The 26,764-nt window shown below is 41.1% G+C and overlaps 2 protein-coding genes across 2 annotated transcripts; both read left to right on the forward strand.

Moving 5' to 3' along the window:
- Window positions 1–989: 989 nt before the first annotated feature.
- Window positions 990–10,039, forward strand: LOC146685134 (uncharacterized). Its single transcript, XM_085444167.1, has 6 exons — window positions 990–1,059; window positions 5,096–5,434; window positions 5,649–5,798; window positions 7,652–7,750; window positions 8,303–8,343; window positions 9,342–10,039. Exons 1-6 carry the CDS (start codon window positions 1,020–1,022, stop codon window positions 9,474–9,476), a joined length of 804 nt encoding a protein of 267 aa, XP_085300293.1. The 5' UTR covers window positions 990–1,019; the 3' UTR covers window positions 9,477–10,039.
- Window positions 10,040–21,122: 11,083 nt separating this feature from the next.
- On the forward strand, window positions 21,123–26,014 carry LOC146685135 (uncharacterized). The gene is made up of 7 exons (XM_085444350.1): window positions 21,123–21,201; window positions 22,227–22,565; window positions 22,780–22,947; window positions 23,955–24,053; window positions 24,429–24,463; window positions 24,546–24,701; window positions 25,293–26,014. Exons 1-7 carry the CDS (start codon window positions 21,162–21,164, stop codon window positions 25,467–25,469), a joined length of 1,014 nt encoding a protein of 337 aa, XP_085300476.1. The 5' UTR covers window positions 21,123–21,161; the 3' UTR covers window positions 25,470–26,014.
- Window positions 26,015–26,764: the final 750 nt, after the last annotated feature.

A 26,764-nucleotide genomic window follows, 5' to 3' on the forward strand; every position in this document is an offset into this window, starting at 1 on the left:
TTTAGGAATTGTGCTACAGGAATCACAGTTAGGGTTTAAGCATTCAGAAAAAACTGTAACAACACATACAGATGAGTAAAACAGGAGCAAACAGACTGAAAACTAACACTGACAGAGAGAAGGGAGAGCACACAACATGAGGGGAGATCACAACAAGGGAGTGAAGGAAACTAAAGGCTTAAATACACAAGAGGTGATCAGGGAGATGGAACTCACAAGAACACAGGTGAACAAAATCTGACAAATAAGACAGAGGATGCAAAACTGAATGTACGGGCAGGAGACGGGGGACTAACAAAATAAAACAGGAAGGAACACACTGAGACTGAGACATGACACTTGGACTGGGGATAAACAGACATGGAGACATGACAGACTGGGGACACAAAAGGATGAAACACTGAAATGAAGATGGGAACAGGGAAAAACCACAGCCAGACAGACCTAAACACAACTGGGGAGACCAGAGGTAAAACAACACAGGGACACTGGAGACACAACACAGGGACGAAACTAACAGACTGGACACAAAAGGACAAGAAATCAAGAAATATAAATAACAAACTCATAGACAACAGAGTGTAACATATGCAGGAAGTAGAAGCTAAATTAACTTAAAACTTTCAAAGACACATAATTACATAATTTTGTATGTGGCAGGTGAGTGAACACAGCTTTGTATTAAACAGTTTTTATTTTGACAGGAAGCCCCTCAGTGTTGAGCTTTCTGTCAGTGTCACTGCTCCTTTAGTAGGTGAGTTGCAGATGGATTCACACGATGAAACTGCAGCCAGTTAAATAAGATTAGTTAACTCCAAACTCTGTTTTGGAAGACAAAAAAAAAAGGTTACATTTCAGAAAATGTAAAACTAAACCATAAATAAATGGACAAAAAAAACCCTGTGAAAGCAGAGGAGTGTGGGTTTGAGGGAGGGACCACAACAAATGCAAAAATTAGAAGTTCCTGGTTTGCAAACAGAGAAGAAAGAGAAGCAGCATTAAGCCGTCAGAACCTCGAGATGAAACTCTGTCACATTTTGTTCTGCTTCATCTTCCTCTGTGAGTAAATTTGTCTTATTTCTGATTTATAACAATGTTTGCAGGTTTTGCACTTCATCAGAAATAGTGCTGAAAGAAGAAGCTGAGGTTGTCTGTGAGTCAATGTCCACCACTGTTCTCACAGAGCAGATGAAGAGCAAAAATGTCCAAAATTTCAGAAGTAATAAGGCAAGGCAAGGCAAGTTTATTTGTATAGCACAATTCAACAACAAGGTGATTCAAAGTGCTTTACAGAGACATTAGAAACAAAAACAAATAAAAAGCATGAGCAAACAAACAAACAAACAAACAAACAAACAAACAAACAAACAAACAAACAAACAAACAAACAAACAAACAAACAAACAAACAAACAAACAAACAAACAAACAAAACAGTGTATAAAATCAAAACAGATAAAATCAGAACAGTAGATGAAATCAGTAGTTAAAATGTAACTTTTGAAATTTAAGCTTAAAAGTAAAACAGTGCTTTACAGGATTTGGTGCTTTATTCAAATGCAGCTGAGAACAGGTGAGTCTTCAACCTGGATTTAAATAAACTGAGTGTTTCAGCTGATCTGAGGCTTTCTGGGAGTTTGTTCCAGATATAAGGAGCATAAAAGCTGAATGCAGCTTCTCCGTGTCTGGTTCTGACTCTGGGAACTGATAAAAGACCGGATCCAGATGACCTGAGGGATCTGGAAGGTTCATATTGGGTCAGGAGGTCACTGATGTATTTTGGTCCTAAACCATTCAGAGCTTTATAGACCAGCATCAGGACTTTAAAGTCTATCCTCTGACGGACAGGCAGCCAGTGTAAAGACCTCAGAGCTGGACTGATGTGGTCCACTTTTTTGGTCTTAGTGAGGACTCGAGCAGCAGAGTTCTGAATGAGCTGTAGATGTCTGACTGATTTTTTAGGTAGACCTGTAAAGATGCTGTTACAGTAATCAAGCCTACTAAAGATGAATGCATGGACTAGTTTTTCCAGGTCCTGTTGAGACATCAGATCTTTTATCCTTGAAATATTCTTGAGGTGATAGTAAGCTGATTTTGTAATTGTCTTAATGTGTTTTTCTAAGTTTAGGTCTGCATCCATCACTACACCCAAATTTCTCGCCTGGTTTGTGGTTTTTAGGTGTATAGATTGAAGTTCTCTGGTGACCTGTAATCGTTTTTCTTTGGCGCCAAAGACTATTACCTCAGTTTTGTTTTTGTTTAGCTGGAGAAAATTGTGGCACAACCAGTCATTAATTTCCTCAATGCATTTACCAAGAGCCTGTACAGGACCTTGGTCTCCTGGTGACATTGTGATATATATTTGTGTGTCATCTGCATAGCTGTGATAGTTTATTTTGTTGTTCTTTATAATCTGTGCCAGTGGGAGCATGTAAATGTTAAACAGAAGGGGTCCCAAGATGGAACCTTGGGGAACTCCACATGTGATGCTTGTCTGCTCAGATGTGAAGTTACCTATTGATACAAAGTATTTCCTGTTTTCTAAGTATGTTTTGAACCAGTTTAGTACAGTTCCTGAAAGACCTGTCCAGTTCTCCAGTCGTTTGAGTAATATGAGATCCAGTAAAACTAAGACTGACATTTTTCCACTGTCTGTATTCAGACATATGTCATTAAACACTTTGGTCAGAGCGGTTTCAGTGCTGTGGTTCTGTCTAAAACCTGACTGGAAGGCATCATAGCAGTTATTCTGTTTTAAGAAGTAATTGAGCTGTTGAGAAACTGCTTTTTCAATGATCTTACTTAAAAATGGGAGATTTGAGATCGGCCTGTAGTTGTTCATTTGTGTCTTGTCAAGATTGTCCTTTTTCAGTATAGGTTTAATTACAGCAGTTTTTAGAGGTTCTGGAAACACACCTGACATTAAAGAAAAGTTGACGATCTGTAACAGGTCTGACTCTAAAGTCTTTGAGACCTTTTTGAAAAAAATTGTTGGCAGGACATCTAAACAGCAGGAGGAGTTGTTCAGTTGACCTAAGATGTCCTCCAGGTCTTTGCTGTTAATAGGGTCAAACTGTTTCATGGTGTTTAAACAGTTTTTCGGTGGACACAGTACATATCCTGGATCTGCTGTTGATGTACCAATTGCGTGTCTAATCTTTTGGATTTTTTCTGTGAAGAATTTGGCAAAGTCATTGCAGGCCATGGTCGAATGACGTTCAGCTGCCACTGACACAGGAGAGTTTGTTAGCCTGTCAACTGTAGAAAATAAGACCCGAGCATTATGGCTGTTTTTAGTGATGATGTCAGAGAAGTAGGACCTCCTTGCACTCCTCAGTTGTAAATTATAATTGTGAAGTTTCTCTTTATAGATGTCATAGTGAACCTGGAGGTTTGTTTTTCTCCATCTGCGCTCAGCTTTCCTACACTCTCTTTTTTCTTTTTTCACCAGTGTGGAGTTTCTCCATGGAGACTTTTTCCTTCCAGAGATAACCTTCACCTTAATGGGAGCAATAGTGTCCATTACATTTAACATGTTAGCATTGAAGCTATTGACGAGCTCATTGACTGACCCTCTGGACAGGTCAGGTGTTAATGGGAAGACCTGGTTAAAGATCTCACTACTGTGTTCAGTTATACACCGTTTTGTGATCACTGCTGTTGATATATTTGTGTGGGCTGAGATTTTACTTTCAAAGAAAACACAGTAATGATCAGACAGGCCCACATCAGACACAGTAACCTTTGAAATGCTCAGGCCCTTGGAGATCAGTAGGTCAAGAGTGTGTCCTCTATTATGTGTGGCCTCTGTTACATGCTGAGTCAGCCCAAAGTTGCCCAGAGTGTTACTCAGGTCTTTAGTCCCTTTGTCCTGAGGGTTGTCCACATGGATGTTAAAATCCCCAACAATAATTACACAGTCGAAATCAACACAGATCACAGACAGCAGTTCACTGAGGTCATTAAAAAAGTCTGTGCAGTATTTGGGAGGCCTGTAAACATTAAGAAACACAACTTTGGATGGGGCCTTCAGCTGTAAAGCCACATATTCAAAAGACTGAAAACTTCCAGGAGATAGCTGCTTACATTGAAATGATTCATTAAATAAGACAGCAACCCCTCCTCCTCTCCTGCTCACCCTGGCCTCACTGATAAAACTGTAGCTAGCAGGGGTCGTCTCAATGAGAACAGCTCCACTGTTACTTTGGTCCAACCAAGTTTCAGTTAAAAACATAAAATCAAGGCTGTGCTCAGTGATTAAATCATTAATTAAAAATGTTTTCCCAGCTAAAGATCTAACGTTTAATAAAGCCAACTTAAGTGTTTTAGAGGTATTACTTGTCCCCTCGTGTTTGGGAGCAGTCTGTGGCACACAAGGTATGTTTACTATATTTAAAGATCTTTTAGAGTGCAGCTCTCTGTGTTTTGACCAGGCCACATGTCTCCTTCTGTCACCTAAAAGTACAGAGATTTTAAAACCTTCTAGTAAACAGGGTCCCAGCTTCTCCTGGGAAAAGTCACCACTGCCATAATCCTCGCAGCCCGGACCCTTCACACATCACAAATAAGTCATTATTAGAGGTGTTTGTGATCTAAAAGCCCAGTGCGCGCTCCCGACGCAGGGGAAACAAATGCTGTCGGGGATATCGACCTTGACACGTCACCTGGTTAGCAGCTGCTTTTAGACCGACAGCAGCTCGTTTGTGTTCAGAGTGCTGCTTCCTTCTTTTCCAAACTACCAAACCACATTTAGAGCTTGTAAGGAAACAACCTTATCATTGAGTTCAGGAGGAACAGCACAGCTCAAAGCAGATCAAGATCTTATCACAGACAAAGAAGAGGTCAGTTTTCAAACTTTTAACTGAGCGGTTCTTCAGTAGATGTCTTGTGTTGGCAGGAAGGACCAGGATGATTTTGTTTAAATGAAGACTACAAAGAGAGTGAATTTAAATGAACTACCTTTAATTGTTGTGTTCAATTAGATAATAATAATAATAATAATAATAACAATAATTTGTTTCAGTTTAATTTAGTAAAATATTTAAAATCAAATGCTGTGCTTATAGGAAGTAACTGATTGTTCATATTTTCTACAGACCTGCAGGATGGAAACACTGGACTTGCCAACGCTGAAACTCCCGTCTATGAAGGAGTGGAAGGAGGAAACATCACAGTCGAATGTCAATTTTATTTACTAGGAAGTAAAATGTTGTTCTGCAAAGACAAATGTGAAAAAAGAAACATTCTCATTGAAACAACTGATTACACAGCTCAGAGCGGCAGATACAGCATTACATTTGTAAAAAAGAATGTACTGTCAAAGGATATTGTGTACGTGAGCATCACACAGCTGAACAAGTCTGATTCAGGATGGTACAGATGCACACTGGACAGAGCTTTACAACCATGTGATTTTCAGCTTGTCATCACAGGAGGTGAGTAAAGAAAATGTATTCATGTCCCTGAAGATGTGAACTTCTCATTGACCACAGTTACTTTTCTTTCAATAACCTACATGTGTCATATTTACACTTCAGGTTAGTTCAATGAGTTGTGCTGTAAGAACATATTAACCTCTATTACTGACATGCAGACAGAAAACCTGCTCCAAGCAGGATTGTTATTATTCTGATTTTTCCTTGTTCACAGCTTCAAAAACTCCAACACTTCATCAGCCTTTATCAACATCAACATTTCTCCTGTCGGCCTCCACAACAACAACAAACTTCACTTCAGCAAGTTTCGTACCTTCGGCCTCCTCTGAAGTCTTCAGACAGCCTCAAACAGCTGCAGGTTCAGGTACATCGTATATGCATGAGTGTGGATAAGAGTGTGGATCTGTCATTGTTTATCACAAAAATAAAAACCCTCATCCATGTCTATTAACGACACATCAGTGTGGAAGAAGCAGTCTGATTAATTCCTGAAGTATAAGTAGAAACAGCCACAGTGTAGAAATACACACAAAAAAGTATTGACATTAAAATTTAATCAGAGTATCAAAAGTAAAATTACCAGAGCTGTTTTATGATGAGGTTATGTTTGTGAATTTCTATCTGTTAATTGCTCCCAATGGCAACTTTTTCATAATTTAAACTGAATTATGTATTTGATGTAGGAGACAGAGTGTGTAAAAGCGAATATCTGAATTTACCAATCGATCTACATCCCTGTCCTCCCCCAACACCTATGGTCGTGAGCTGTGGGTAGTGACTGAAATAATGGCGGAAATGAGCTCCCTCCAAGGGTGGCTGGTGTTTCCCTTAGAGATGGGATGAAGAGTTTGGCCATTCAGGAGGGGCGCAGAGTAGAGCTGCTGCTCCTCCACATCGTAAGGAGCCAGTTAAGGTGGTTTTGGCATCTGACAAGGATGCCTCCTGGAAACCTCCCGGGTGAGGTGTTCCGGGCATGTCCCACCGGGAGATGACCCAGGACACGCTGGGGAGATAATATCTCTCCTCTGGCCTGGGAATGCCTTTGTGTTCCCCTGGAAAAGCTGGCTGGGGAGAGGGAGGTCTGGGCTTCTCTGCTTAGGTTGCTGCCCCCGCGACCCGCCCTTTAAAAGTGGAAGAAGATTAAGATATTACATTTTGTAAAATTAATATAAAATTATGAAGGAAGTGAAGTTATGAGATAAATCTAGGAATGTAAAGAGCACAACGTCTAAATGAAGCACTTAAAAACTTACCACCACTGCAGATAAAAGCTGGTTGAGAACTTGGCTGACTTCTTCAGTGTCACTACATGAGCTCTTGATGGCAGACAAAGATGTGATCAGTCAATATTGTTAATCAGTTTTTCTGATTTTCATCATGGAGATGAGGCTCATTAAATCCAAATCTTCTGGACTCGCTCTGTCATAATGTTCAGAAACTGTGTGCATGCTTAGTAGGAGTGTAGCTTATGGGAAAAACACATTTAAAGGCTTATTTTCAAAGGTTTGGGGTAAAGTTGCAGAACATTTGAATCTGATGAACTGGATGAGACCACAAATTCTATTCACTGAGTTTTTAATGTCCCAGTGACCATGGAAATGAAAGTGATGGTTCTCTCCCAGTTTGTTTAGATGGATGGGAATTTAAAATAATTACCAAGATTTGACTCAAGCTGCTGAGCTAAAAGTCTGGAGCTGAAGCTCAGTCTCATGGCAAAACATGAAAAACTGACAAAAAGTTGTTTGTGTGCACAGAAAACTGCCCTCTGTTTTCATTACAGTCATGTGACTTCAGTAATATCATTTCAACAGGAAGAATGATTCGAGTCCACAAACTTGAAATAATAGAAAAAATTCAACATTTTTATTTCAGGTTCTTCTGTGAGACTTTGCTGCAGTTTATGTTTTAGAAATTATTTGCTGTGGTGCATGTCTGTTTCCTAAGATCCTGTTAACCTACACAGATCATACTTTATGTTCACCCACTCTTCACATTTCCAAGACCAAAGTCCAACAGCACAGAATGATTCAAGACACTGAGCAGCAGTTTATTTACTTGACAAATGATCCATACCCAGAACAACAACTATTCCCTCACAAAGAGAAACAAGTTATAATTCTCCAACAAGAGCGAAGCTCAACAACATTTCACGTCTTTTTCTGAGAAACTCGTGAAAAGCAGCATTTGAAGTTTTGTGTCTGTGTGTCTGTCATCCAGGTTTGTCCTTGGAGCTGGTGATACGTTTGTCTGTGGTGGTGGTTCTGCTGCCTGTTGTTCTGCTGCTCATCTACAGAATCACGGCCGAGGCCTCTAACGGTGAGTTACCTTCAAACATTATTTAAAACCTTTAAGATTCATTAATTGACAACAGAGTTATTATACTTTTGCATTTTGATGTTTGTTTTCAATTCAGTTTATTTTCAGTTAATTTCCAGAGTGGATTTTCATATTTCAGTTTTATTAGTTTCAATTATTATCCTGAGGGGGGCATATGTCAGAGGCAAGATTTAAGATAAGTAGTACAGGTATTACAATAAAAACTGTATTAGCGACACACCTGCGTTAGACCTGTCCAGGGTGTACCATGACTCTTGCCCTGTGACAGCTGAGAAAGGCTTCAGCATCCCCACAACCTTAATAAGGAGAAGTGGATTTAATTTAAATAAATTGCATTTTTGTTTTTAATGTATTTTAACTGTAATAACCTTTATTCAAAATATTTCTTGTGGTACTGATTGGTTGCTGATAAACTCAGTGTTTCACAGGACAGGCACACACACTGGACACACAACATTTTGTTAAAATTGTATTACGTTTTCAGAATAAGTAAGTCAAGCTAATGAAACTTATTACCTGTCTTTTCTACAGGTTTGAACAGCAGGAGACACTCAGCATTTGACCACACTGAGGTGACTTATCTCAGTTTGTTTTTTCTCTATGTCATCTTTTAAAAATCTGTACGAGACTGGAAAGAAATGGCATGGTCCTGGGTCATTTTGGCCCAGCGGTTTAAGTTTCCTGTGCTTTTTGTCATTTTTTTGCATTATGTTAAGGTTAGATTTCCTACGTCACTCTGTTCAGTAGTCTCCCTGTGTTGTTGCCTTCTGTGTCTCCCCCTGGGTGTCTGCATTTATATGGTTGTGTGAGTTCTTGTGACATCTTGTTTTCCCCAGCCTATCATGGCTGCCTCTCTCCCTCATGCTCCTCATGTTCTCTCTCCCTCTAGTTTAGTTTATATTTTTATATTTTATAGTTTTGTATCGTTTTCCCTCGAGTCAGCAATGAAGCTGCATTTTGAGTTCGCCCCCATGTGTTGCGAATCCTGCATTTTGGGTCCAATCTCCTGCCTGTCACAGAGCAATTCATGACAGAAAAGAAAAACAAAAAGTGATTTCATGGTTTACAAAAAGTTCATGATTTTCAATTTAAATTGGTAAATGCTGACCTAATAGGAAAATGTTAAAACAATATTTCATTCCAGTTTCAATCATATCGAGGCGATCGTGGCTCAAGAGTTGGCAGTTCGTCTTGTAACCGGAAGGTTGCGCATCTCGGTCGTTGTGTCCTTGGGCAAGACACTTGACCTACCGCCTCCTGGTCTGCCCCAGGGCAGCTGTGGCTACAACTGTAGCTTACCTTCACCAGTGTGTGAATGAATAGTGGAATTGTAAAGCGGTTTGAGGGCCCGAAAAGCGCTATATAAATGAAATCCACTATTATATGATTCATTTAAATCTTACTTTTTCACTTCTCTGTGTACTATAAATAGAACACACAGCTTCTGTTTCCATCCTGAAACTAAAAACCTGCTGCGCATCATCATCTTCTGCTTTAATATGTCGTTGCTGTCATTGTGTTTTTGTCTTTTCTCCTCAATTCAGTCAATTTGTCATTTTTATTTTCCCAGATTGGTCTCAGTGAAATCGATCGTCCAGTCTCCTCATGTGAAGACTCGACCTCGAGCAGAGATCACGACCAAACCTACTCTACACTCAGACACAATAACCAGTTTTCAGACATGAACTCCTGTGAAGCTGAATGACTGCATGAGCGTACCTGTCATTTTTCTCCCATTGCTTCCATCTTTTAGCCCAGTATCGTGTCAAAACATGTAATAGACACGCTGGTCCACCGTGTACATTTGACACTTTGCCCCTTACAAAACATGAAATGGACACACATGCAGAAGTTGCAGTAACAGCAGAGGGAGATTTATTTCAAGCCAACATGAAAATAATCATCGGAAAGCCTTTAAATAAATGTTATTAACACATTTACATGCATATACATATTAGCCACCTAGCTTAACTGTTTCTGATGATTAAGGACGAATGTACTTGGTCCTCACTACCGACTTCATGGCTTTACATATATTACTCCCCCTGCTGGTAATGCAACTTCTGCATTCATGTCCATTTCATTTGTTGAAGAGGTAAAGCGTGCGATGGACACTGTCGACCGACGTGTCTGTTACACGTTTTGCCGTGATATCAGTTTGATCCTTTAGCCACAGTGTCAATGAATGACGTACATGGATCTACAGTCTGCCCAAGTCACCTATTAGAAGGTTTGCTTTTTAATTAAAATAAAAGTCATTTCAAAGTTTCTAAACTATCTGGAATCACTCGTCTCATTCTTTGTTTAAAATATGTTGTCAGGACACATTTGTGTCTTAGGAAGAGTGTGGATTCCAAATGCAGAAAGACTTGAACTCAAAACACAGCGTTATTAGCTACCAAATGGCAAACTTAACAACACATACAGATGAGTAAAACAGGAGCAAACAGACTGAAAACTAACACTGACAGAGAGAAGGGAGAGCACACAACATGAGGGGAGATCACAACAAGGGAGTGAAGGAAACTAAAGGCTTAAATACACAGGAGGTGATCAGGGAGATGGAACTCACAAGAACACAGGTGAACAAAATCTGACAAATAAGACAGAGGATGCAAAACTGAATGTACGGGCAGGAGATGTGGGACTAACAAAATAAAACAGGAAGGAACACACTGAGACTGAGACATGACACTTGGACTGGGGATAAACGGACATGGAGACATGACAGACTGGGGACACAAAAGGATGAAACACAGAGATGAATGTCTTGAGATATATTAACTCATTCACTGCCATTGACGTCTATAGACGTCAATTGAAAGCATACGTTTGAAAATGGCTGGCAGTGAATGAGTTAACTACAGAAGACAGGGAACACAGATATGCACAAAAAATAAACAAAAACAAACCACACAGACATGAACACAATGGGGAGACCAGAGGTAAAACGACACAGAGACACTGGAGACACAACACAGGGACGAAACAGACTGGACACAAAAGGACAAGAAATCAAGAAATATAAATAACAAACTCATAGACAACAGAGTGTAACATATTCAGGAAGTAGAAGCTAAATTAACTTGTAACTTTCAAAGATACATAATTACATAATTTCCTTAGGTACAAATAAAGTATTTTCATTCTGATTCTGATGTAAATAAGTCCAGAATAAAACTGGAAATATTGAATCAAAGACTCGGGACCATGACAGGTGTAGGCTAATTTTTTTTTTATTGTCAGTATCTAGCTCTGTTCATTTCCATGTATCTGATGCTACTTTTTGAGTTTGCACCTACACCCTCAGCACACACTTCCAAATGTCTTGTTGTTTACAGCTTGGATAACTTTCTCAATATTGAAAAGATAAACGACTTGCAGGACATTTTCTGATGAGAACGAAAAGAATCAAACAATTAAGTCATGTCGAGGAGGGAAATTATTTTACTGCTATTGTTAAATAATTGTTATTGCATTAATAATATAATTTGCAGCATGGATATTGCATTCCAAGGTTTAGACAGTGTCTCTTTCAGAAAGACTGAGTTGCAGGCTGACAGGAAGTTGTATGCAGAAAGAAGCAGGAAGTTATTTTGAGCCGCAGGCTAAGACGAGGCTTTAACAATGTAACAGATAGCTTTATCATTTTATATTAAGGTTTTAGTAGAGGTTCTTGATTAAAACATTTATTTAGTAGAAGACATACACATAGTCTCAGTGAGCTTCTGGTCTGGTAAAAGGTCAGAAGTGTAAGAGGTGACACAAAGAGCATGTGAGGTCAACACACACACACACACACACACTTTAAATTAGATTTATTTAGAGGAGAGGTTAGTTATGTTTGGCTGTAACTGCAAAATTGTCTTGGTAAAAGAGGAACCGTTTCTTGGTGTCTCGGCAAGAAAGAGGAACAAGACAAGAACTGAAAGGTAGACAGGAAGGGCTAGCCATGAAAATAGAAGATGATTTTCTAGGTGAAAAGTCATGATGTTGATCTGATCTATGTATAAAATGTATCTGTGACGTATGAAGGGGCGTCAGTAAATAAACCCTGATGCTATAAAATATCTGTTCATGCTTTGATTAAGTCGAAGACTACTTCCTGTCTGCGTACAGAGTTTTCTTCCCACGCGTGTATTCATTAAAATCTTCGTTTGACTTTACCCGGCCGGATCGGTGTGGTTATTCTTCGATCACCTCTTGTACCCTTCCTCAATATTGAATCTTAACATTTGGGGGCTTCGTCCGGTTATTGAGGAGGGAGAGTTGGAGGTTTGGACGGAGAAATCCGGGGTCTTGGGTGGTCTGACGGGCAGACGTGAATTCCAGTGGTCTAAGTGAGTGGGCATAAGCCGGCTTATCCAAAAGGTAAGGCACTACCTGTTGAATTATTTCCAAAGTGTGCCAAATTGGATATGATAAAATTTAAGTCTACTCACTGAAGTTACTGGTGGATGTCTGTTTTGATTTTGATGAGAATGTCATGACAGTACTGAGGATTTAAAGCAGTTGGACTGCTGGAAAGGATTTAATGCGGTTGGACCGCTAAAAGGAAAAGCAGTTGGACTGCTGGTAATGATTGAATGCGGTTGGACCGCTAAAAGGAAAAGCAGTTGGACTGCTCAATGTTTTTAGTATCTTAGGGAATTTGGTTATTTTTTGGTTATAAGGTTGGACCTGCTTCAGTCTGACACTTTGTTGGGTGTTTTACTGTTGTTTCAAAGTATTATAAATTACTCAAGAACGCCAGTTGGACTGGTAGGAAGCGCAGAGCCCGGAGGTTACGCTCCCTCCTTGTCGTGGACGCGCGACATTGACCTCTCGGCGAAGAGGGTTAGTTCAGTGTGGTTTAGCTGTGGGGTACAGGGCATCCCGGAATTAAGCTAGGAGATAGAGTCTCCTTACCGTTTGGAACGGTATCTGCGCTTTTTTGGGCAGCAAAGGTTGGACCTTGGGTGTTGGACACTTTTAAATTGAGTTAGGGACTTTAGAGATGAGGCCAGAAACTGTTGGACAGATACTGGTTAATTGATTACAAAAAAGTTGGACTTTTATCGGTTAGACCGTTAACTTAAATTTTTCGAAATTCGGTAGGTGTTAAAAGGCATAAAATCTGTGCAGTTGTAAATATAAGACGTCTCTGTATTAAAAAAGATCTCTGTGGGTCGAGTCAGCAATGTACTGACTGCCTGCTGCTATTCTTAGATGAAGAGTGTGTGTGCATGCAAATGAGGCAGCTGATGCAGAGCGCATGAGAGGACTATGCTTTCGGTTTTGTGTGTCATTCAGCTCTATAACTATTGTTTGCAAATGTGGATAAATGTCTGCAGTTAAAATGCTGGCTTAGTAAATAACAACATTGTAAATATATGAATGGTGACAGCGTTTCAAAATAGAATATAAGAATTGTTTGTGTTTAAAACCAACGTTTAGGTAAAGAAGATTTAAGGTGGATTTGAAGGCATAAACAAAAAATAAAAGGGTTACAGTCTGCAAGGGTTGTTAATACATGAGCTGACTGGATGCAGAGTAAGTGGAGTGGTCATCCTGAGAGGATTGAATGATGCTCTAACTCTGTGGTCAAGTCAGACATAGGCTTTAAGCAACCATGAGCCACTAATAAGCGTGACAGATTAATGAGTATGTGTAAATTGAACTTGTTAAATAGTTTTGATAGGAGTAACTTAATGAGCACGCAATAAAGTGGACTTTTTAGGGGCAGTTTATCACTGACACCATAAAAAGCAACTTAATTAGTAGTTCAATAACAAATTGTAAAGATAACCTTTGTTATTTGAAGAGAGAGAGAAAATTCAGGTTACATATAGTGAATAAATAAGGAAATGTTAATCTCTGCGTCATTCCACACTGAAATTTCAATTGTAGGGGATCATTTGGAGGTGAATTGTGTAGGACACGGGGAGACAGAAGAATCTCCCCATGAGTTTTCAGTGTGCATAGAAATTGAGGAGGCTGAACTGGAAGCCTGCCTGGGTCGTTGTTTTTGTTTATTTGAGGGTCTGCTGGAAGTTTGTGAAAACGACCACCTTGATATGTGGGAGCCTTCTCGGGCAGCGATTTTTTTGTTAAACCTGTGGCAGGCTGTGCAACATGGAGAAAGCTTTGACATAATGTCATAAAGGTGATTTCTTGGTTTTAGACTTATTAGTACGGGACAAGTTGAGGGACCCTTGAGGGTGTGTTGCTGTAAAGTATACAAGGGACGCGCAGCGCCGTTAATGGGTTTAAAATAAATGAAAAAACACTAATCCGAGGAACTATTGGAGAGGTAAGTATACGGAGGTGAGCGCGTTGCGCATAAGGGTTGCTGGTGTCATATATTAACACTTTGAGGGCGAATAATTTTGATTGAGTGTCAACGCTTGAGAACGCGAGGACAGCGTCTAAAGGGCTGGGTTAAACTTTGTGTATCACCGAGCAGGGGAAGAGGAGCCAGTGGTTGCGAGAACAGCGAGACGAAGACTGAAACCGAAAGTTAAGCGTGTCTGGGTGACCTAGACCAAGAAGGTGGAGTCGACCAACGCCAGTGGAAGAGGTAAGTCTGTGTTTCAGAGAATGGCTGACAGATCGGGTGCGACACCTAGTAGGAAAAGGGGATGCAAACCTCTGAAGGATCAGCTCGAACAGCGTAAGAAAGCTGTTCGCTTGGCTTCCCCTGGAGTATCAAAATCAGCAGAGAAAGAGTGCCAAGCGATGGAGGTTGAGGTAAGTAAACCTATTATATCCCAACAGAAAGGGCTGGGTGATAAAATACCTCTGAGCTTGGTGTTAAAAACTGAAGGAGAAGTGTATGGACAAATGCGTGAGGCCCTACGTGCGTCCATAGAGGCATTAACGGCATTGGAGGTTATAAAGCAGAGAGTAATGCAGGGAGGGCCAGAAGAGGAGAATGAAGGCCGTGCGACGTCATCAGGAGAAGAAGACGATGAGGAGGACGAAGATGGAGGAGCTGAACCTCAACCAAGTACAAGCCTAATTTTGAGGAAAAGAAGTGTGAAGAGAGACCAAGCACAGAGACAGCCCATATTTAGGAGCTCAAAGGGAAAAGGAAAGTCGAGGAAGAGTAGAAAAGTGAGTTTTGAACAAGGAGCTCCTGACCCTGGTTTAAATCTGCCTCTAATAGCAGGTCCAAAGAACGAACCAGTTTATCGCGCCTATAAGGTGAGAGATTTGGAAGCATTGGTTAAACAACTTCCACCAATAACTGAGGGAGGAGCTAGCTGGTTGAGAAAGCTGGGCGCGCTGACCGAAGGAGAAGAATTAGCGCTGGGCGATTTTCGCGCTTTGGCCGGACGTTGTATGCTGGGTGGTGGGTTAGCAGATGTAGAGCAGATAGCTCAAACAACCAGATATGCAAATGACCTACAATACCATGAGGTGCAGAATGACTTAGCAGATGCAGTCCGGGAGAAGTACCCAACTCCTAACTCCGGAGCCATTCCAAAAATTATTTGGGATCCCAAAAACACACCCAGAGAGTTTTTAGCTAAAGCAAAGGAACAATGGTTGTTAGAAACAGGAATACATCCGGGGAAGGAGGGTGAAAGTAGAGCGTGGTTTCGTTCGGCAGTGCTGGCAGGGCTGCCCAACCAGGTTGTAGTTGACTTGGAGAAGAACCCAGATTTTGCCGTTGCAGACTCGGTGCAGTGGGAGAGACATGTGACCCACAGACTTCAGCAGGAACAGGATTTGGCAAACAAACAAAAGAAAGAGTTGGAGGAGGCACAGGCGCAGCTGGTAAAGATACAGCTGACGGAGGCGAGAAACAAGGCAGGTGACAGAAAGAAAGAGGATAAAGAGAGCGCAAGGAAAATAATGGTGGCAAGGTCTCAGCCCGATCCTGTGCCTGACTGGCCAGATCAGGATCCGGGTCTCTACCCTGATGACCGTTGGCCCGTCAATGCACCAAGGCAGCGTCAACCAGTAGGGAATTGGGGGACCGGTGGACCGCAGAGAGGGCGTGGTGGATCCGTGAGGGGAGGACAAAGGGCTCGGAATCCGGGGAATCCTGGCAGGGTGTCTTGGACTGCGTGTCTGAGATGTGGAGCAGAAGGACACTGGGCCCGAGATTGCCCTGAACCGCCGCAGAACTATCAGGGGCGAGGCTATCAATCCCAGGCACGAGGAGGCCCAAGACAAAGAGCTGCTTACAGGGGAGCACATCAGGCTCCAAACCCGAATGCAGCACCAGCCCCCCAGTACCCAGTAGCCGACTGGGGCTGGGAGGGGGAGCAATACTGATGGAGCCCGGAGAAACTGAACAGCGTGGGGACGGCAGAACCTATGCTGTCAATGATGATGATCCAGCATTGACACAGCTGGGAAAACAGACTTTGAAGCACCAATATGTGGTGTCCTCACAGGTGCCTGGAAAATCTCATGGGCAGGGACCTGCTTGTGAAACTGGGATCACCTTCAAAGACTCAATATTTAAGTCCAGAACTCTGAACAACCCACTGCCGAAATCTACTGGGGGAGGCTAGTGGAAGTAGGCATTCTGAGACATTATCAGCTATGGAAACCCTGGATAATGAGCCTGGCCGTCTATTCCCCTCCGCGAGATCCTTTCCACGTTACACTCTTCTATGATAGGGAAGATAACGATATCTATTGGGAACAGTTCCAGTCTGATCTTGAGGGACAGACGTGGAATGTGCAAACACATAACATTTATGTTGGACCAGAAGGTGTGGCCGCGGCTGTGAAATTTACTGATGAACAACTGCCTTGGTACAATGTGGGAGAGGATTCAGCCCCTCACATTACATTGGCGGTCCACGAGGGTCATGGGCCAAGAGATCTGGGACCAATGGTCAAGCGGGCGCTGGACAACGCATGCTGGCAAAGCACCCAAATTCCAAATGTCTGGTATGCACCAAAATGTAAAATATATCGCATAACCTGTTTGTCCAACGATGCAGTGATCTTAGAACATAAAGAAATCTCCAGAATACATGGCAGGGAAAGAATGGATCATTCTGATGCAGTAGCTGAGCTCTCAAAATTGCCTGGTACTTTGTGGTCCGCAGGGCCCACAGATGTAGGTCTAGCTAACTGTTCGCCTGTCCTGTTCCGGCTGAAGTCTGACATACCATTTAACAGACCATAATAGAAGCACAAAACTGAAGACCAAAAGTGGTTCACATGTATTGACCTAGCGAATGCATTCTTTTGTCTCCCACTGCACGAGTCACTCAGAGACATTTTCTTATTTACATACAGAGGCCGCAAATTTAGGTACACACGCCTACCACAAGGCTTTGCACTCTCACCAGGAAATTTTAATCAGGTGTTGAAAGAGGCATTGTCCCCATGTCAACTGCCAGGGGGCTGTAAATTAATACAGTATGTTGATGATCTTCTTATTGCAGCCCCGTCAGCAGCGGCCTGTACGGCAGCATCGCTCGTGGTGTTGAACAGATTGGCGGAGTGTGGCTTCAAAGTGACCAAAGAAAAACTGCAGTTGGTCCGGCCAGAGGTAACATTCCTGGGCCGGGTGATCGTACACAGATCAGTGGGGTTAATGAACACACACAGAGACCAAATTCTGACACATCCAAAACCAAGAACTGTGAAGGAGTTGCTTTCCTTTCTTGGCTTGACAGGTTACAGCAGGCAGTTCATTCCGAACTATGCGGGTAAAACGGCCCCTTTAAGGGACCTGATCAAGAAAGTTGGTGTTCGAAATCTGAAGGCTGAATTGCCTTGGACGCCGGACACAGAGACAGCGTTCATTTCACTAAAACAGGATTTGTCAAGAGCCACAGATCTGGCCACACCTAACTATGATGAGGCATTTTATCTTGATGTTTCAGAAACAAAGGGAGTTGTGAATGGTGTGTTGTTTCAGAAAAAAGGGGGAGGTAGGGATGTACTTATGTATGTCAGCATAAGATTAAATTCAACAGAAGCAAGGCATCCCACATGCACACAACACGCAGCAGGAGTAGCAAAGATAATTCAGAAAACAGCACATATAGTGAGGGAACACCCACTGAAAGTGCTTACTACACACAGTGTAGTGGCCTATGTGAACTCACAGGCATTCACAATGACTCCACTGACGCAACAAAGGTTCAGCAAAATTTTAGAGGCGCCAAATCTGATATTCACACATGAAGGAATAAATATGGCAGACCTAATGGGGTCAGGAGAACCACATGACTGTATTAAGAAAGCCCAGGTTGAAGGAAAAATCGAGGGACAACAGTCGGCCCAGAGAGCTGAAGTGATAGCCCTAACTCGAGCCCTGAGGTTGGCTAAAAACATGAGAGTGAACATCTACACTGACTCAGCATATGCGTTTGGAGCAGCTCATGTGGAACTGGCTCAGTGGAAGAGAGCCGGGTTCAGAACGGCCACTAATGCACCCATCTGTCACAAAAAGGCCCTGGAGGACCCAGACGAGGTAAGTATTATAAAATGCAAAGGCCACTCACAAGCAGACAGTATGGTGGCAAGAGGAAATCAGCAAGCTGACGAAGCCGCAAAGGAAGCAGCGGGCTACAAAGGACAGAGACAACTGGTGCAGGTAACCCCAGAAGAGGAGGGTAGCACTAACAGCATGGGAGAAGTTAGAAAGCCTCAGGAGGAGACATCCCCAGAGGAAAAGGGGGTGTGGGAAAACAAAGGAGCCTGGCAAGATGGCGGTTTGTGGAGGGGGCCAGATGGGCGTCCCGCTTTAACGGCCAAAATGGCGGAACAAAAGGTGAATGAGGCTCACGGGCTTGGTCACGTGGGAGTGAAACAGATGGAGAGAAATTTGTGCCGATGGTGGCATCCTGATTTGAGAAGGATGATACTGGAAAAGGCCAGAACGTGCCTAATTTGTGGGGCACACAACCCAAAGCCAGCAGTAAAACCTGAAGCTGGTAAGGTTCTCATGCCAGGAAGGTCAGGAGAAGAGGTCGTGATTGATTATACCGACATGATTGATATAGGCCCAGGTGGGGTGAGGTATTTGTTGGTGTGTGTGGATGTTCTGACTGGATGGCCCGAAGCATGGGCGACCAAATGTGAAGATGCGAAAAGTGTGATTAAGTGCTTAACCAATCATTACATTCCAAGGCATGGGTTTCCCAAGAGAATTAGATCAGACAATGGTGCTCACTTCAAGAATAAAGATTTGCAAGAGGTAGAGAGGATGAACCTAAATTTGGAAAACAAGTTGGCTAAAATTTGTGCGCAGACAGGGCTAAATTGGGTCGCAGCCCTGCCCATTGCTTTGATGACCATAAGATGTTTATGATGATGTTAACTTTATATTTCAGGTGCAGTTATAACTATTTTATACATATTGCATTTTGTGCTTTTAAAGGAGTTGTGGCTCAAATTTGTCTCTGGAGGGTCATGAGCCTTTGGCTAGCGCTATGATTAGCCAATCTACTGTGAGGATAATATGAGTTCATGAAGGATTGCACACGCTTACAGACACAGAGTTAAGAAACACACATGACAGTATTGATTCCAGGCAAAAGGCCTTAAATTCATTTAGCTTTTAACTGAACTTAAAGAAGGACCAAAGAGGAAGGAAAGCATATATTTTGGTTAAGTCTGATAAACTAGAATTAGAAGGTATTGTTACATTAAGGGAGCAAAATGAAATAAAAAGGTTATACCAAAACAGGTGATAACATAGGAAATGTGAGGTTTTAAAATGAAGTTAGTGTTAACACATAGGAGTTGTTTCAAGGCAGCATTTAGCTATGATGAAATGTATACAGGAGTAATTGCTTATATGCTTAAACTTAATTGATTGAAGTGGTTGTTTTCTTTTGGAGTAGATTAACTTGCAGCAGCGACAACTTGTGCATAGGATGTTGATGATCAGATAAGGGAAAGTGGAGCGAGCAACTGGACGTGAAACCAGCGCTTAAAAGAATTTTAAAGTGATGAGTAACGTTGAAAAGTATACATAAATACAAGTCAATAAGTTAAGAAGATAATTAGGATCAGGCTTTTAATTAAAGAGTCCCAGATAGGATAAGTTAGGGAGATGCAAGAAAAGGTGTTTTGTTTCCTTTGCAGAAGACTGATCTCGGCGACCACAGGAGGGGCGAGGATCCTGGAGATCTCGAGGTTCGAGACCACCAGAGAAGGGTCTGCGTGAGGACACAATGTATTGTGACCTCTGGTTTTCCAGAGGTCAAAAGGGGGAGTGTCGAGGAGGGAAATTATTTTACTGCTATTGTTAAATAATTGTTATTGCATTAATAATATAATTTGCAGCATGGATATTGCATTCCAAGGTTTAGACAGTGTCTCTTTCAGAAAGACTGAGTTGCAGGCTGACAGGAAGTTGTATGCAGAAAGAAGCAGGAAGTTATTTTGAGCCGCAGGCTAAGACGAGGCTTTAACAATGTAACAGATAGCTTTATCATTTTATATTAAGGTTTTAGTAGAGGTTCTTGATTAAAACATTTATTTAGTAGAAGACATACACATAGTCTCAGTGAGCTTCTGGTCTGGTAAAAGGTCAGAAGTGTAAGAGGTGACACAAAGAGCATGTGAGGTCAACACACACACACACACACACACTTTAAATTAGATTTATTTAGAGGAGAGGTTAGTTATGTTTGGCTGTAACTGCAAAATTGTCTTGGTAAAAGAGGAACCGTTTCTTGGTGTCTCGGCAAGAAAGAGGAACAAGACAAGAACTGAAAGGTAGACAGGAAGGGCTAGCCATGAAAATAGAAGATGATTTTCTAGGTGAAAAGTCATGATGTTGATCTGATCTATGTATAAAATGTATCTGTGACGTATGAAGGGGCGTCAGTAAATAAACCCTGATGCTATAAAATATCTGTTCATGCTTTGATTAAGTCGAAGACTACTTCCTGTCTGCGTACAGAGTTTTCTTCCCACGCGTGTATTCATTAAAATCTTCGTTTGACTTTACCCGGCCGGATCGGTGTGGTTATTCTTCGATCACCTCTTGTACCCTTCCTCAATATTGAATCTTAACAGTCACTAGACAGGTGTACTTAATCATGTGGCAGGTGAGTGAACACAGCTTTGTATTAAACAGTTTTTATTTTGACAGGAAGCCCCTCAGTGATGAGCTTTCTGTCAGTGTCACTGCTCCTTTAGTAGGTGAGTTGCAGATGGATCTCACTGCTTTATACAATGAAACAGCAGCCAGTTAAATAAGATTAGTTAACTCCAAACACTGTTTTGGAAGATAAAAAAAGTTTCAAGAAAATGTAAAATGAAACCATAAATAAATGGACAAAAAAAACCCTGTGAAAGCAGAGGAGTGTGGGTTTGAGGGAGGGACCACAACAAGAAACGAAAGTTAGAAGTTCCTGGTTTGCAAACGGAGAAGAAAGAGAAGCAGCATTAACCATTAAGCCGTCAGAACCTGGAGATGAAACTCTGTCACATTTTGATCTGCTTCATCTTCCTCTGTGAGTAAATTCTTCTTATTTCTGATTTATAAAGATGTTTGCAGGTTTTGCGCTACATCAGAAATAGTGCTGAAAGCAGAAGCCAAGGTTGTCTGTAAGTCAATGTCCACCACTGTTCTCACAGAGCAGATGAAAGCCTGCATTCATACTGGTAAAGGTTTAACAGTCAATGGAAATGACAGAATTACAGCATAGTTTGTTGAGATTAAGACATACCCCGCCTCCTCGAGTTGACAGGTATGCCAAGGTAAGTATCCCCGTCAGAATTTGTTTCCCTTACGTCGGAGCATTCGGTGTGGACGGAGAGCGGATCCAATTGCCTCCGCCTCCATTACATTACCGTTTAGTTTGTTGGATGATTTCAATAAAGCAAGGATATTTTGACTGATAATTATTTGTATCCTTCTCTAACTGTACTGTACAAAGAGCTAAAACGTCCAAAATTTCAGAAGTAATAACTCATTATTAGAGGTGTTTGTGATCTAAAAGCCCAGTGCGCGCTCCCGAAGCAGGGGAAACAAATTCTGTCGGGGATATCTACCTTGACACGTCACCTGGTTAGCAGCTGCGTTCAGACCGACAGCAGCTCGTTTGTGTTCAGAGTGCTGCTTCCTTCTTTTCCAAACCACTAAACCACATTTAGAGCTTGTAAGGAAACAACCTTATCATTGAGTTCAGGAGGAACAGCACAGCTTTAATGTTAACGGAATGAAAACTGAATATTAAGTAACTATTTCAAAAACCTCAAAGCAGATCAAGATCTTAATACAAACAAATAAGAGGTCAGTTTTCAAGCTTTTAACTGAGCGGTTCTTCAGCAGATGGCTTGTACCGATGTCAGGAAGAACCAGGATGATTTTGTTCAAATGAAAAATACAAAGAGAGTGAATTTAAATGAACTACTTTAAATTGTTTTGTTCAATTAGAGAGAATAATTATCTGTTTCAGTTTAATTTAATACAATATTTAAAATCAAATGCAGTGTTTACAGGAAGTTGGTAACTGATTGTTCATATTTTCTACAGACCTGCAGGATGGAAACACTGGACTTGCCAACGCTGAAACTCTCGTCTATGAAGGAGTGGAAGGAGGAAACATCACAGTCGAATGTCAATTTTATTTCCCAGGAAGTACGATGTTGTTCTGCAAAGACAAATGTGAAAAAGCAAACGTTCTCATTGAAACAGCTGATTACACAGCTCAGAGCGGCAGATACAGCATTACATTTGTAAAAAAGAATGTACTGTCAAAGGATATTGTGTACGTGAGCATCACACAGCTGAACAAGTCGGATTCAGGATGGTACAGGTGCACACTGGACAGAAGTTTACAACCATGTGATTTTCAGCTTGTCATCACAGGAGGTGAGTAAAGAAATGTATTCATGTCCCTGAAGATGTGAACTTCTCACTGACCACAGTTACTTTTCTTTCAATAACCTACATGTGTCATATTTACACTACAAGTTTAGTTCAATGAGTTGTGCTGTAAACACACATTAACCTCTATTACTCACATGCAGACAGAAAACCTGCTTCAAGCAGGATTGTGATTATTCTGATTTTTCCTTGTTCACAGCTTCAAAAACTCCAACACCTCATCAGCCTTTATCAACATCAACGTTTCTCCTGTCGGCCTCCACAACAACAACAACAACACAGCATGGGAACGTCAGTTCAGGAAGCTTCACAGCTTCATCAGCCTCCTCTGAAGTCTCCAGACAGCCTCAAACAGCTGCAGGTTCAGGTACATCGTATATGCATGTGGGTGTGAGTGTGGATCCGTCACTATGTTTATCAAAAAAATACAAACCTCATGGAAGAAGGGGTCTGATTTATTCCTATAAGTATGAATAGAAACAGACACATTGGAGAAATACACAACTCAGAAGTAAAAGATAAAAGTATTTAAATTAAAATAGATTTAAAGTATCAAAAGTAAAAATTCCAGATTCGCTGCAGGATGAGGTATATTATTTTTGTTTATTTAAACATTTTTCTTGTTATTCCATCTTATTGTACCCTCATTATAGCTTGAACGAAATTTATATAATTCTTTATTTGAGTATGTTTTGTAATATTAAGCTACAGAAGTGAAGTTATAAAATAAATGTACTGCAGTAAAGATCAGACACGGGGCCATTTACATAAAAAGGGAAAGACCAACTCTGAATCGAGGAGGGGGCCTAAGGCTACATCTGTCACCATCTTACAATGCTGTGATTGCAGCCATTGCCAACTCTCTGTGAATGGTACTCATGGCCATTGATCAGTGGTTGTTGATCAATGGTCAATGGGATTTTATCAATGGGCATTCAGTGGTGCTAGTTTCAGTCATTGTGCAAGTGTACTTTTTATAAGATTGGGGAATCCTGCAGTCAGCTGAGACTGAAGAAGTCACTTGGATGAGTGACGAAACGTTTCTCCCACTAAAAACACGACGTCCAGATGAACAGAATTAACCTCTGGGGTGGCGCCAGTGTCCGGCAGCCTCGCCTCTGTCAGTGCGCCCCAGGGCGGCTGTGGCTACAACGTAGCTGCCATCACCAGTGTGTGAATGGGTGGATGACTGGATGTGTAAAGCGCTTTGGGGTCCTTTTAGGGACTAGTAAAGCGCTTTACAAATACAGGCCATTTAGCATTTTTTTTTATCTGTGGTTGGTTGAATGACTGAGACTTTGTTTCACAAATGCATTTATTACATATCACATATTTAGAGTGTAACAGCATAAAATCTGTTCTATTACGTTGCAGATAAGCTGCTTCATGTGACTCTGATTCTGGTCGCTATGATCACCATCTTATCAGCAGCTTTGCTGATTTTCTACAAGAACAGGAAGATTAAACTAAAAGGTGAGCCTGTAGTAAACAAATTCATCTCTTCATTCCACAACATGACCGGCATGCAGGTTCATTTCCTGGAGATTAACCCTAAACTTAATGTTAAGCCAAACCTTTATAATATATTGTGTAATATTTATTATGGGGACTTTTTATTGCAAAATGTGAAAGTGTAAATAACTTTATGCTTTAATAATAAAAGTAACAAGAAAATCTGAAAGGAATCGAAAGCCCTGTGACACGGTCATTGGTTGCAGTTTACTTCAAATCAGTCATTGTTTAATGATTTCAGTTCTTTTTCCTCATACTGTTCAGTTCTTTGAGTTCTGTTACTGTGTCACTTAATGTGACATAAATACAGATGTTTATTTTTTGCATGTTTTTCAGGACCTATGAAAACTGATCATGCTGACATCTCACAGGTGGGTTTTAGGAGTTATGAGTGACCTGAGCTTCATTACTACTTGATTAGGATCAATCAGCCAGTTTGTTCTCTTTCTCCAGGCCAACTGGCTTTATGGAAACATCACAGAGGATGAAGCTCAGAACCGTGTAACTCCTGTGCAGGTGTCTTCAGTTTATGACTACCCCGAAGGCTCGCAACCAGATGGAGTTGAAAACCAAGAGCTCTACAGCCTCGTCACCGCTCCTCAGAACACAGTAAATAGAATCATGGTTTGATTTTAAACTCTGGCATCAGAAACAATGATCGGTGCAACATTTTGGGCAGTAAAGTAATTCACTAGCTGTCTTGATCGATCTGTTATACTGTCTCTTATATTATAGTGATTTACTACATGCAAAAAGTTGCTGTTTGATTCCAGGCAGAAACAGAAATTGCTTCAGGAAGAGCAGCAGATGTAAAACTAAATCAAAACTCTAAAAAAATCTAAATCAAACCATGCAGAGCTGCCAGCTGTGGTGAAGCCTTGTGACAAATCAGCAGCAGAAATGACCAATGACAGTTAAACAGTGCAGTGATGGATCTTTTGTTAAAACAACAGAGTGGAAGCTCACAGGCTTGTGCTGGTATCAGTTTCTGTAGCATAAGTAAAATCGATTTCTATTTTAAATCACTCTTACTTTATCAACAAGATGAAGGTAAACTTTTTTTAAGAGTTCACAAATTTAGTCTATTTTTTAACCTACATGTACAAAAATTATCTTCTGTCTGGTAGTATCTCTAAATGTTCATGTAATTACAAATTCATTTTTAAGATTCTGAAGCTTGATGCCACCTTTTTATTTCAGGCTACAGATGACATGAATGATGCTGATTACACTGAAGTGGATTTTTCCCACATTCCTTCCTCCAACAGCGCCCCCTGTGGTAATATATGTGACACTGTCTACTGTACACCTGCGATTTATGCCAATCACCCCAACGTTGGTTCACCTCCTCTGTACTCTACTGTTGAAATACATTAGATCTAATGCTGTGGATGGCACCTCAGTAGTCAGCAGGTGAACATAATTAGCCTTGGATAAATGCAATATTTTATGATAGTTACTCATTATTTAGCTTAAAAGATAACTAATTCACTTTTTTTTTCAAACTATGGTATTTCCCAATAATGTTATTGTCATAATTGACAGACAATTACATAAAATCATAATATTAGTGCTAGCTGGCGTTAGCCAGTACAATTCCGGCCACCTTTTTGTTCAAATATGGCCACTTGTGTTTACAGAAAAGAGAATAATGCATCATTAAAGACCTCAAAAAGCTGGTCCAACTTTTTATTTAAAAAAAATACTCTCTGTGAAGTTGTCTCTGTCTGTTACTCGATATAAATGGTAAATGGCCTGTATTTATATAGCGCTTTACTAGTCCCTAAGGACCCCAAAGCGCTTTACATATCCAGTCATCCACCCATTCACACACTGGTGATGGCAAGCTACATTGTAGCCACAGCCACCCTGGGGCGCACTGACAGAGGCGAGGCTGCCGGACACTGGCGCCACCGGGCCCTCTGACGCCACCGGGCCCTCTGACCACCACCAGTAGGCAACGGGTGAAGTGTTTTGCCCAGGGACACAATGACCGAGACTGTCCAAGCCGGGGCTCGAACCGGCAACCTTCCGATTACAAGGTGAACGCCCAACTCTTGAGCCACGATCGCCCATTTCTGGATTATATCCAGAAATGTTTGCCAACAGTCTATATTGAGAAGGATATTCTAACAACTTTACTGAATGCAGTGTGATATCCCAAATGGAAAAGATATATATAAATCTTATAACGTTTGTATCTGTCTTGTGTGAAACTTGTATGAAAAGCATACAAGAGTGAAAACAGATATAAGATCCCTTGAAAAATTATAAATGAAACTTGTATGTTTTGGATACTTACTAAAACAATATATGAAAGTAATGAGAAAGTGGACAATAAGTCCAGCTCATTTCCTCTAATCTATTCAGTCACAGAACATTTTATTGCAGGTTCACACAAGAATTTGAGGGATGAATTTAAATGTCATGTTATGTTGTCTTTTTCCACATGTATCCCGTGTGTGGATAAATGTCAGTGATGGATGTCTCTTATAATAGCAGCAGTAGTTCTGAGAAGATCTCTTTGTATCCTCCCGACCTTTAATACAAAATGAAATAAGAGCTGGTTGGAATGAAATTCTACAAACTGTTTAATAGATATTGGCCACAAATATAAGGTCCCAACAGTGTCACCGTAAAACTTCTTATTTATGTCATTTTACACTGAAAAT

Source organism: Copadichromis virginalis, linkage group LG20 (assembly GCF_057382275.1).
Source record: "Copadichromis virginalis isolate Kocher_CV1m ecotype Utaka linkage group LG20, C_Virginalis_male_GT1.1, whole genome shotgun sequence".
Classification (NCBI taxonomy): domain Eukaryota; kingdom Metazoa; phylum Chordata; class Actinopteri; order Cichliformes; family Cichlidae; genus Copadichromis; species Copadichromis virginalis.

Coding starts and splice junctions, on each gene's coding strand:
- LOC146685135 (XM_085444350.1), top strand. CDS start 21,162: ATGAAACTCTGTCACATTTTGATCTGCTTCATCTTCCTCT. Junction 21,202..22,226: donor GATCTGCTTCATCTTCCTCT/GTGAGTAAATTC, acceptor TATTTTCTACAG/ACCTGCAGGATGGAAACACT. Junction 24,464..24,545: donor ATCATGCTGACATCTCACAG/GTGGGTTTTAGG, acceptor CTCTTTCTCCAG/GCCAACTGGCTTTATGGAAA.
- LOC146685134 (XM_085444167.1), top strand. CDS start 1,020: ATGAAACTCTGTCACATTTTGTTCTGCTTCATCTTCCTCT. Junction 5,435..5,648: donor TCAGCTTGTCATCACAGGAG/GTGAGTAAAGAA, acceptor CCTTGTTCACAG/CTTCAAAAACTCCAACACTT. Junction 8,344..9,341: donor CAGCATTTGACCACACTGAG/GTGACTTATCTC, acceptor TTATTTTCCCAG/ATTGGTCTCAGTGAAATCGA.